The sequence below is a fragment of the Apodemus sylvaticus genome, chromosome 7 (assembly GCF_947179515.1).
Source record: "Apodemus sylvaticus chromosome 7, mApoSyl1.1, whole genome shotgun sequence".
Lineage (NCBI taxonomy): Eukaryota > Metazoa > Chordata > Mammalia > Rodentia > Muridae > Apodemus > Apodemus sylvaticus.
Genome location: NC_067478.1, coordinates 24,582,906 through 24,595,761, shown reverse-complemented (window position 1 = coordinate 24,595,761; position 12,856 = coordinate 24,582,906). Strand labels below are relative to the sequence as shown.

The 12,856-nt window shown below is 40.4% G+C and overlaps 1 protein-coding gene across 5 annotated transcripts in view; it reads left to right on the top strand.

Annotated features, from left to right (window-relative positions):
* The window catches only part of Cep70 (centrosomal protein 70), a 55,794-nt gene that overhangs the window by 960 nt on the left and 41,978 nt on the right, over positions 1 to 12,856 (top strand). For 3 of the 5 annotated variants that reach the window (XM_052187560.1, XM_052187563.1, XM_052187564.1), the window contains exon 1: positions 5,773 to 5,865. In XM_052187560.1, coding sequence (XP_052043520.1) covers positions 5,791 to 5,865 — 75 coding nt within the window. In that variant the 5' untranslated portion in view covers positions 5,773 to 5,790. Of the gene's footprint in view, positions 1 to 1,034; positions 1,135 to 5,772; positions 5,866 to 12,856 lie in introns of those variants that run through there. The other 2 variants (XM_052187561.1, XM_052187562.1) reach the window with 1 other exon arrangement.

Sequence of the window (12,856 nt, the reverse complement as noted above, 5' to 3'; positions counted from 1 at the left end):
TCACTGTGTATACCAGTTTGACATCGAACTCATAAGATCTGCCTGCCTTAGCCTCCTGAGTGCTAAGATTAAAAGTGTTTACCACCATGCTTGGCGGCTTCTTTTTTTTTTTTTTATTTTTTTTATTTTTCAAGACAGGGTTTCTCTGTGTAGCCCTGGCTGCTCTGGAACTCACTCTGTAGACCAGGCTGGCCTTGAACTCAGAAATCTGCCTGCCTCTGCCTCTCAAGTGCTGGGATTAAAGGCATGGGCCACCACCAGCCAGCTGCTTGGCTTCTTTCTTGAGATAGGGTTTTACTATGTAGCCTGGGCTGTCTGGAACTCATGGTCCTCCTTCCTAAGACCCAAAGCTGGGAATTATGGGCATGCAATTTTTCTCCTTTTGTTACACTTGGCTCTATTTGCCATGTGGCTAAACAATGTCTTTCTATCCTCTCCTCTTACTCTAGGAGTCCTGTGTGTTACTAACACTCTGTAAAGGGTTCTGCCTTGGTCCTAGGATGTGTTTATTTTCCTCCTGTGACTTTCAAGGTTCCAAACCGGTGTCTTGTTAATAGCCGGAATGGGAAAAAGACTACTACAAATGATTAACATGTTTGCACTAATAGGTAATACTTTGTGTTAATTTGTAATAATTGGCAATGTGCCCTTGAAAAAGCTTACAGATTTTTACTATGAGTTTTTAAAGAACACTTTCAGAAAACTACTTGGGAGTTACAGGGGAGATGGCTTGATCACAGGTGTAAGACCTGTGCTTCCTGCTTTTACTTGAATAAAATACACTTGCAAGCAAGGATAGCTACCCTTGAAGCCACATATCAGAATGATAGATTCGAATATCCAGCACATTTTAATAAAGCAATAGAATGGACAAGGGGACAAGAAAGGGGGGGCATTTGAGGAAAAGCCATTCTTGTTGCAGTTTTTCAGACTGTGGCTTTCTGTACTATAGATGCCTGCCTTGTGAATAACTCGGCCATTTTTAGTGACAGGCTGAACATTTCAAGTTTGGCTTGTATCTTTTTGAAACCTAGATCAAGATCCAGTTTCGGACATGAGACTCATTGGGTGATCATTTTATTGAGATTAACTTGAACGACAGGTGTAAACTACAGAGGAATCACTATGACTGAGGTATGTCCAATATAATAGATGACATGTTTTTTCCAATTGAGAGATCATAAATAAATTTTATTGGTTATTGTGCTAAATGATGTTATATGTTTTTGTCTACCTGATAAATCTGTCAGTCTTAATAGTTTAAACTTAGTAAGAAAACTGAATTTTAACGAAGTTATATAGATGGCAACTCTGTCCTTGAGGTATGCACTACTTTGTGCTCTGTGTGTATTGAGTCTTCTAGTCTTTCAGTGCTTCTGTGAGGTAAGTACTGTAATTCCTTTTTTATTCATGATACTAAAGCCAGAAGCATTAGTATTCCCTGAGTGTATGTCAGCATCCCTAGGCAGTGTAGTTACAGAGTAGTTACAGTGTAGTTACCTATCCTAGCTTTCTTTTGGTGAGTATTGCTTTAACATTTTTTTGCTGTTAAGATTTGACAAGCCTGTCCCCAGTTGCTGGCTGTGAGCTTTTTTGCTTTTATAGAAATCTTGGATAGGCAAGTAGCACTTCCCTTAGTGTTGAAGCCTGGACCCTAAGCCTTGGGGACTAGGGGCTTAAGGCTCCACCATTGGAACGCCAACACTGAGCAGGGCAGCTACAGTTAAGCTCTTGAGCTGTGGCGCTTTTACTGTGGTCTTGGACTCTCCCAGCTCCTGGGACTTGTGTCCTGGCCTCAGCGTCTGCCTTCGATTCTTCATAGACCCTGAACTTTGACACATTGGCTTTTGCAGTACACCACCGTCTTCTGTGGTTTTAGCATCTTGCTCTTTCTGCTCTGGGTTGTTCTCTGGAACTCTTCATCTGCTTCCTAGAGTTAGAGTTTTTTGTATCACGCCCCTGGCTTTCAGTGGTGTGAGAGGAATCTTTGTGTCTTTTCACTGACTCCTGTTGTCTTCGCTCTTGGTGGCTTTCAGAAATGTTTTGGTTATCTCTGCCAGGGCTAGAAGTTTGGGGATTTTTGTCTCATCTTTGTGCATCCAGTTTAATGACGTCTACAAGAAGTAGGCAAGAGATCATTTGGGAGAAGACTTTATTGAGCCTAATATTGCAACATGGGGCTTGGGAGTGATGTTAGCTCTTAGGAAAGAAGCCTCCTGACTGACCTGGAGAAGTGGGAAGTGGCTTGCTTATGTAGCTAGGAGAGGGGCCTGGTTTGTTGGGTATTGTACTGGCTAGTTTCGTGTGTCAACTTGACACAGGCTGGAGTTATCACAGAGAAAGGAGTTTCAGTTGGGGAAGTGCCTCCATGAGATCCAGCTGTGGGGCATTTTCTCAATTAGTGATCAAGTGGTGAGGACCCCTTGTGAGTGGTTCCACCTTTGGGCTGGTGCTCTTGGGTTCTATAAGAGAGCAGGCTAAGCAAGCCAGGGGAAGCAAGCCAGTAAGAAACATCCTTCCATGGCCTCTGCATCAGCTCCTGCTTCCTGACCTGCTTGAGTTCCAGTCCTGACTTCTTTTGTGATGAACTGCAACGTGGAAGTGTAAGCTCAATAAACCCTTTCCTCCCCAACTTGCTTCTTGGTCATGATGTGTGTGCAGGAATAGAAACCCTGACTAAGACAGGTATAGACTATAATTTTACCAGTTGTGATGGTTAGTGTTGTTAACTTGGCACATAGAATCACCTGGGAGGCTGGCTTCTGGCATGTCTGTGGGGAACTGTCTGAGTTATACTCAACAAAATGGGAAGAGCAATGGCTGGGCGGCACCACTCCCTGGAGAGGATGCTGCTCTATGCACGTGGAGAAGGGAGCTCAGTAGCATCTTTGCATTCAGTCCTGATTTCTGATAATGGGCTTACTCTCTCAAGTTGTTTTTGAGAAAGGGTCTTCACTGTGTAGATAGCTGCCCCAGAACTTGCTAAGTAACAGGCTCACCTCAAACTCACAGAGACCTGCCTGCTCCTGTTTCCCAGATGTTGGGATTAAATGTGTACCCCATCACACCCATTGATAAATTGCTTCTAAAAACATTTCACAGTTATCTCACATCTTTAATCCCAGGACTCAGGAGACAAAGGCAGGCCAGGGTGTTACATAGTAAGACTCTGTCTCAAAAAACACAAAACCAAAATCTAAAAAGCAATTAGATAAGAATACATTTGTTTGTTGTGTGTGTCAGCATGCTTATGCCACTGCACATGTGGAGCTCAGAGGACAACTTGGTCGGACAAATTGGTTCTTTCCTTCTACCTTCTGTGTCCTGGTTCACGGACTCAGGCTTGTCACGGTTGTCAGGCTTGGCCTCAAGTGGCTTAACTCACTGAACCATCTTGTCAGCAGGTAAGATTGCTTTTGTCAAAGTATTTTATTACAGCAACAGGGAAAGAAGCTATATACCCACAGCTGCATGGTTTCTGGTTCCACTGATCACCACCTTACATGTGGCAACCATCTTCCTCGACTGGGAACCATTCATGGGTCATGTGTTATGTTATGCCAACCACAGCTCCTTTGCAGCCTCTGAAAGGTGCTCCCGCTCCCATTCTGAGTAAGAATAGCTGCAGGGTGATCGGAATCAGAGTTGGCCATGCGCTCCTTGCCTGGAGTGCAGCAGTCTCAGATGCTTTCTGAAGCTGCTGTTATTTAGAAAGGCCTATTTGGGGAAGGGATTGAAGCTTTGACAGATTAGTGGTTATAGTGTTGTCTTTGCAACTGGAACAGTTCTTCAGAATGATTACGGAATACTCCCAGTAGCATGATTGTCCTGAAGACAGCTCAGGTGGGCATAAAAATGAACCCCAGCCTCCCGAATGCGGGGATTAAAGGCATGGACCACCATCGCCCTGGCCAACTTTCTTCTTCTCTTCTCTGTTCTTTTTTCTCTTTTCCCCCTTCCTCCTTCCTTCCCTCCCTCCTTCTATCTCTCTCTTTCTTGATGTTTCTCTTTTTCTTCTTTTTCTTTCTTACAGATAGGGTCTTCTGTAGTCCCTGCTGGCCTTGAACTCACTATGTAGCTGAGGATGACCTTGAACTTCTGATCTTCTTGCAGAAGCTTTGTATGTTTACAAGCATGAGTCTGTATACTTCCTTCATGTGGGAAAGTCAGGCTAGACATTGATTTTATTTACTGATTTCACAATGGTGAGTTGATTTTTTTTTTTTTACCAGTCATGTTGCAATGCTAGGGATTACACCCAGAATCTTGCACTTTCTAGGCAAGCACTGTGCCTCTGAGCTACATTCCCAGTCCTTGTTCTTGATCGTCTGAAGACATTTGTTTTTCTTTCATTAAAGAAACATTATGATAGATGCAGACATATTTGCTGGGTTTTAGTTGATTACAGTGATCATCATTGTTAAAACTGAGATTGCCGTATTTTTGACTAGTGGGAATCTATCCACTCAGTAATTTTTTTTTTTTTTTTGAGACATGGTTTTTCTGTGTATCCCTCCCTGCCTTCCTGGCTGTCCTGGAATTCGCTCTGTAGATCATATTGGCCTCCAACTCAGAGATTTTCCAGTTTCTGCCTCCCAAGCTTTGGGACTAAAGAGGTGCACCCCCACTGCTGGCTATTTTTTTTTTTTTTTTGATACAGAGTTTACCTATGTAGTTCTAGAATTCACTATATAGATCAGGCTGACCTCAAACTCACTGAGATCTACCTACCTCTGCCTCTGTTTCCTGGCTACTGGGATTAAAGGTGTGTGCTACCATCACAGGCAAGATTTGTCTTATTTGTGTGTGTGTGTGCGTATGTATACATAGAATTGTGGGTGTCAGAGGAGACCGGAACAGGATATTGTATCTCAGGTTGGAGTTAGAGGCAGTTTGTGTGCTGTGGGATGAGGCTGCTGAGATCTGAATTTGGGTCCTCTGGAAGAGCAACAAATGCTCTTAGCCACAGAGTTAGTTCTGTAGGCCAAAAGTCAACTCCTTGGAGTTTCAGGAAGCTGCAAGCTGCCTAACGAGGGTGCTGTGAGGTCCTCTGGGAGAGCCAGGCTTCTGCCAGGTGAGCCATGTCTTTAGCCCCAGCAATGCAGTTCTTAAGTAACACATTGAGGAATGGGCCAACCCCCACATGAGTATCTGTAGGACCCCTGAATAAAGTCAGCAAGGTTCCTTCCACTTTGGATTTCTCCATTTCTCATGTTTTGATTATTTTTTCATTACAATTACTAAAAGCTATCCCCATTTGTGATAGTTAATATTGTCAACTCAACAGGAACTAGAATTGCTTAGGAGACAAGCCTATGGGTAGAGTGTGGAGTGACCTCTATTAGATTACTTTTGCTATGGTTGGTACATTTCCATGGGCTGTGATCCTGGACTAAATAACAGGTTTCCTGTCCTCAGGCTCCTGCTGTAGTCACTGTGGTTTGAACCCTTGAACAGTGAGCTGAAGCCTTTCATCCTTACCTTTCATTTGTCAGCTCTTTTCTCAAGAACAAGGCAAGGACCTAATATATCATGTCACCTAATTGTTTAGACTTGGATCTCCCTCCCCCAACCCCTTGTGTATGTGTATGTGAATGTGTAGATTGAACTCAGGATTCATAAATGTTAAGCACTCTATCATGGACTATACCTCCATCAGCAAAGAAAAATCTTTTAAATAAATTTTAAGTCACAAGTGTGCTCAATTCTCTGGTGTCATTGACAATATTTTACACCTCTCTAGTTGATTCTCTTCCTGAGGAAACATGCCAGCATAAAGTAAATTACTAAATGGTACTTACCTATCATCCCGATTCTGAGGTGGCTGAAGCAGGATTCCAGCATAAGGCTAACATGGGATATATTGTGAGTGTCTGTCTCTAAGAGAAATGATTAAATGTTGAGCATTGTGGACATAGTTTTTATTATATATGCTTAATAATTACCGAATCAGAAGTCTCTTTGTAGATTATTTTTGTTTTCTTTGTGTCTGTTTATGCAGCTTTTTCTTTTTGTTTTCTTTTTTTTTTTTCTTTCTTTTTTTTTTCTAGATATTTATCTTTAGTCCAGGTTGGTTCTGGAACTCATTATGTAGCTGTCCTAGTTGGGGGTTTGTTTTGTTTTGTTTGTTTGTTTGTTGTTGTTGTTGTTGGTTTTTTCGAGACAGGATTTCTCTGTGTAGCCCTGGCTGTCCTGGAACTCACTGTAGACCAGACTGGCCTCGAACTCAGAAATCCGCCTGCCTCTGCTTTTCAAGTGCTTGGAATAAAGGCGTACACCACCACCACCACCACCGGGCTGTTTTTCTTTGTTTGCTTAGCTTTTGCCAACTTGACAAAAATTAGAATTACTTGAGAAGAGGAAACTAGTTGAGAAAATGCCTCCTTAAAATTGGCCTGTCAATAGGCCTGTGGAGGCATTTTTTAATGACAGATGTGGGAGGGCCTAGCCCATGGGGGGGGGGGCACCCCTGTGGTCCTGGAGTGCATGAGCAAGGGTGTTGAGCAAGGCAGAAAGAGCAAGCCCTCCTCCATGGCTTGGGCTTGGGTTCCTGCCCTGACTCTCTGCAGTGATGGACCATGTGGGAAGCTGTAAGATGAAATAAATCCTTTCTTCCGCCAGTTGGTTTTGGTCAAGGTTTTTTATCACAGCAATAGAAACCTTTGCTAAACCCAGGGAAACCCCAAACTTGTGATCCTCCTGCCTCAGTCTTCTGAGTGCTGGGATTACAGCTCTAAGCCTAAAGGCACTTTCACATCTTACTCCTTGTATGCTTTGGTTGTCTTGGAAAGTTTCTTTCTTTCTTTCTTCTTTCTTTTCTTTTTTCTTTCTTTCTTTCTCTTTCTTTCTTTTCTTTCCTTTCTTTCTTTCTTTCTTTCTTTCTTTCTTTCTTTCTTTCTTTCTTTCTTTCTTTCTTTCTTTCTTTCTTTCTTTCTTTCCTTCTCTCTCTCTCTCTCTCTCTCTCTCTCTCTCTCTCTCTCTCTCTTTCTTTCTTTCTTTCTTTCTTTTTGGTTTTTCAAGACAGAGTTTCTTTCTCTGTGTAGTCCTGGCTGTCCTGGAACTCACTCTGTAGACCAGACTGGCCTCGAACTCAGAAATCTGCCTGCCACTGCCTCCCAAGTGCTGGGATTATAGGTGTGCGCCACCACGCCCGGCTCGACATTTTTCTTTTTTAAAGTTCTTTTTTTCTTTTTAAAGATTTATTTATTCAGTGAAGATACTGTCACTGTCTTCAGACACACCAGAAGAGGGCATTGGATCCTCATTACAGATGGTTGTGAACCATCCTGTGGTTGCTGGGAAACTTTTTTTTTTTAATGTTAACCATTCCAGGCCCTCAGAGAGGATCTCATTTGCTTCTGCCAATAGTGCTTGGAAGTACTATTTATTCAGTATATCTTGAGTGATGGAATAGTCTAGAAGAGGGAAGCCAGAGTGTGGGTTAATGGAGAGCCGTTTCTTCTTGTCCACACTTACCTTGAGAGTTAAGCTCTTCTAAGGCACAACTTTAAGTTGGAGTGACTTCTGTATTTTGTATTCATTTTCTCAGCTCTTGAGTTTTATTAAATGTCTATAGAAGAAAAGTAGTTTTTGGCCTTTATGTTATTATAATCTCTTATTAGACTGGGTCTCTTGCTATGTAGCTAATCCTGGACTCTGTTTCTCCTGCCTGTACCTCCTTAGTGCTGGGTTTATAGACATTTACCATCTGTACCCCACTTATGCAGTGGTAAGGACACAACCCAGGGCTTTGTCTGTGCCGGGGAGTGGAGGAAATCCTGAGTGAATGTATGTTTTGATATGAACAAGGCCTGTTGAGGATTTGGAGACCAGTTGGCCCATGGGAAATAGGCAGCAATGTTAACCACATGGGTCAGGCTGAAGTTTTCCTCAGGAGTCAGGAGTCACAATGCTGGATCAGCAAAGATTGGTCAGTTTGTAACTGATTAGGAACTGGGACTTTCTTCTGTATCCTTACAGCCTGAGAATGCTTACGTAGAGCCAAGCCTTCCCCAGTGCTGAACCTAATACCTGCTGAGGCTCCAGGTTGTAATGGTGGAGCTAGAGAGCCCCACCAGATTCCAGCAGCATTGCATGTGGAGCTCTGTGTCTGTCCTTCATTTCCTCACCACCCCTAAATAAGTTTCCAAGACTCAAGCCTTGAAGGTCAATGCCAAGCTAGCTACACTTCTAGCCTACTTCTCTTGAATGACAGATTTCTCAACAGATCTACAGTATCTGGTTTATATACTATCTGGGAACCTGGAACAGTTCTTCCTAGGAGCGACAGTATCACTACCTCCTTCCTCCTTGACATATGCTTGGTTGGTTTGCTGCTCTTTGTAACTGCTGCTCCTGCTCAGGGATCTTTCCTGACTTAGTCAACTCTCCCTTTCCATGTTCATGCTAGCTAGGGAGTTAGTTTTAAGTAATATTCAGATTCTATGATGCTAATGAATATGATTTTTTCAGCCCCTGGAAAGTTTTATGTACATATCAAAGAAATCAAGGATTTCTTTTCCCCCAGAATAGTAGTCTTATATTGCAAGTAAACTGACTTTGTGTGCGTGGGGGGGGTGGGGGGGGGGGCCAAACAGAAATTCTTGTTCCTGGCTTCAAAGTTTTTGGTCTCTCCTTGTAGTCCAGTGAACTGATTGTTTAAAATCTGTGGATTAGACAAAGTCCTTTTAGATTTTTCAATATAAACTCCTAAATGCTAACAGTTCAGTAACCTCACAATCTTTTCAAAATATCTTGGACTAGGCATGGTGGCACAAACCTGTACATTCTAGTACTTAGAGGCAGAGGCAGGTGCTCTCTGAGTTCAAGGCCACCCTGGTCTAAATAGTAAAGTCCAGACAGTCAGTGCAACATGCAGAGACCCTGTGATGCATTTCTCCTCCTCTTCCTCCTCCTCTTCCTTCTCTCTCCCTCCCCTCTCTCTCTTGTATGTGTGTGTTTATATATATATTCTTTTAAACAGTTATTTCTCTCAATTCTTTATATGAAAAACCTAGAATGTATTCTAGAGAATAGTGTAAGATAGGATTTATTCAACTCTTATACAAGCATGTTATCTAGGAAGTAAATATTTACATAAGCATAGCCTGATTTTTCCCTATAGGAATAGTAGAAGTAGATTTTTTGTTTTGTTTTTTGTTTTTTGAGACAAGGTTTTTCTGTAGCCCTGGCTGTCCTGGAGTTTGCTCTGTAGATCAAGTTGGCCTCAAACTTAGAGACCTGCCTGCCTCCCAAGTGCTGGGATCAAAAGTGTGTGCCACCATTGCCTGGAAGAATAGTATTTTCTTTTAAATTTATATATTTTGGGGGCAAATTACTAAAAGACATTTTAAATACAGATTTTGTTTGTTCTGACCAGGCAGTCCTTGAACTCAGATCCACCTGCTTCTGCTTCCCAAATGCTGGGATTAAAAGTGTGTCACCATGCCCATCTTAGATATTCTAAGCATGAGGGTTAAGAAGGAAAGATGTAGAGGCCAGCTCACCCATCTTAATTGTGGGTTCTCTGGAAGGAAAGATGGGTAAGGAACAGGCTGCAAGAGAAGTTACATGGAGAGACACAAAACACATGGCTTTTGGTTCAAGTCTCCATCTTTAATCAATAGTGCCTCTCTCCCAAGAAACAAAGGCAGACCAAGCTTCTCCCCTAAAAGCTGGAAACCGGTTCTTCTTGTTCTTCAGGAGGTGGGTGGTCAGGTTGCTGGCTGCTATTATTGAGAGCAGTGGGCAGGGGGAGGTCACAATTCCTCCTTTTTTTTAATTTTAAGAAAAACCAGTGGATAACTATATTCGTCAAAAGACGATGGGCGTTGACCAGTGAGGGAAAGCAGAGGCCTCGACCCCCTTAAATATTAATTGACGTCCTTTTCAGGGGAGGGGAAATAGACTGCCTTATTATTTTAAAGGACAGTCTCTCAACGTCGACCCCTATGCAGCCAGGCTTACTTTCAGGGAAACTCAGAAGCAGGACATTTCCTTTTTCCCTTGCAGTGCCTCGCCTCGCACCTCATAACTGGTGCCCATGTTTGTTTTAATTCACAAACACGCATAGATCTGAGTTCTATGCAGCTCCATTTGTGGAGATCCACTGGTAAAGTAAATGCCCTGTAAATATGAGTTGGTTGGCTTTCATAGCCGCCCATCTTCGAGTCCTGGAAGCCATTGCTGTAGCAGCCCACCTTCGAGTGCTGTACCTGAAAGATATCTGCTTGAAACACAAAATAAGAGATTAAAAGGAAAAACTGTTTGGACTGTTTCTCTGGAGGGCCCATGGTATTTAATTTGGTTGTAAATTAGTGGCTCAGGAATAAAACCTGGCTTGCAAATTAATGGCTAGAGGAAAAGCAGCCTACCTTCCCAATATGGGAGAAGTAGGCTTAAGAACATTATTGAATTAGTCATACTTACCAGATGATTTAGGGTCTCTATTTACCTACCATATCAATCTTTCTGGCAGCCATTGGGCTTCATCTTATTTTTGAGAGAAAATATAAATAGAACATCTTTTCCATAATAAAACAGGGTCTGGATCGTTCCATGTATTGGTTAAAGAGTCCTGCCACTTAACCATGGCAATCCCTTGGTATAAAAACTTGTGAACAATGATTGATTACATTTAGAGGCTTCTCTCGAATGTAGAGAAGTGAAAAGAAATCTTTTTTCCAATTTTTGTATAGCGAGTTACATCCATTTGTCAAAAATGATAGGGCATAAGGCCACATAGATAACCCCCTAAATGGGGAGCTGGAGATAAGGAAAGGCAGTTAGGACATTGTTTTACAATAGTGAAAACAAAGATCCTGATGGCATATTAAAATTAAACATGCCATAGGTTTCCAATAAAGAACAAATTTTGCAACATACAAGCTAATTGTAAAAGGATTAAAAGTATAATTTATAGGTTGAAAAACATTTAATATCATTGTCAGCTCTGCTAACTGAGCTGAGCCCAGGTGTTTCTATAACCACCTGTTGATTACAAATAAGATATCTAGCTCTTCCTTCAGAAGAGCCATCTATGAAAATCAAGACTATTTTTATGCAGAGGCTATAAAGATCATATTAGGAAATACAACCTTATGTATATCTAAGAAACATTATTAATCTATCTTAAGGACAACAGCAATGCCAATAAGTGAATTCTTCTATCTCATCTAGGCATTAGCATGCCTAGTGATAGGAAGCCATAAACATTTAGCAAGGATTTCCTTGGCATCCAAATTTTAAAATTTTCTTAAAAATATATATGCATAATTCAAATGATATGCACCAGGGATACCATTTCTCCTCTGTTTTTCTTTTTTAAGATATTGTTTTGTTTTGTAAAAATGTTTTATATTACCTCATCTTTTGAGGATAATAAAGAATCAAATTGTCAAAGATATCTCAAATGAATAGCCTTTATTTATTAAGTGGCCAGTTCTAATGTTTGTTCTAATCTAAGTTGGAACACCAAGCATATACCATAACATAGGCAATAACTATGTAACTATAGAAAATAAACATAGCATTCTCAGTTGCCTTTTGCTAGAGCGGTTGCAACTAGAATGCCCCAAAATGAATCATAGTTATATGTACATATTTTGATTTTTAAATTAGAAATATGAGTATCATTTATCTGTAAAAGTTAATTAAGTCCTCTAGAATCAACACCATTATGTGGTAGAAGTAGAAATTGAGGACATCAAGAACAAATCTTTATAATTTGATGTACATAAAAATATAAAATTATTTTTTAAGCCATTACCTTTTTGATGATACAAATAATAAATGTGCTTGTACATCTGAATGTTTCTATATAGCCTCTTTGGGATACAAACTTTATGTGCCCTGACCCAAGGGGTCCTGTCCAGGCCCCTTTTTAAAGATTAAATTATAAATAAGTATATTGTAGTTGTCTTCATTCACACCAGAAGAGGGCGTTAGATCTCAGCACAGGTGGTTGTGAGCCACCATGTGGTCGCTGGGATTCGAGCTCTCATGCTCCATGAATGAGGACCTAGCTTTTAGCAGCTGAGCCATCTCTCCAGGCTTACAAACATAAAATACAAGAGTCTAGCTCTCAGCACCCATGGCTACCTCTCTAGCCTTTGGGTTAGCATATAAATATCTAAAGGATAGTAATTTAGAGAACATATCCTTTGAAATTTGAATTATATTTGTATAGACAATTGTAAAAATTAAGAATTAGCAGTATTAAAAATAGAACAATTTTAAGCAATTGTAAACCATGAACTTTATATATATTTACTATTATTAAAAGATTGATTTTTAACATCTTCAAAATAGTTGCTATAGCACCCAAGTGCTGAAGCAGGGAAAACTTAAAGGAATAGACGTTATATAAACTTTAGTCCCATAGTTGATGTATAATTTATGGGATTTATATATAGAAATACAAAGTAAATTGCAACAACTTATTTTTTGGATAACAAATATTAATTTTGCCTAAAAAGGCTTGCCATGTAATAGATCAACCATTAATAATAATTAATTTGATTGCTGCTTGAAGCAAGGAATAAATGTTTTATTAGGCACTTAAAACATTTATTTAAAGTATCTCTATAACATTTTAACACCATATCAATAGTTCTCCTGTGGCAAACTTAAAGAGATGTCTTAGCCAATTAACTTATTTTAATAACCTTTGAGAATTATTTATTTAAAAAATTTAAAAAACCTATAAGCAAAGGCCTGTTTCTCTATAAACAAAACATTTTTATAAACAAATATTTTTATAAAACAAAAGAGATTTCTAAAAATAAAATATATTAAAAAATGTAAGATCTCAGCTTCTTTTATTGAAGCAAAGACAAAACACTCCTCATGTAAGGGA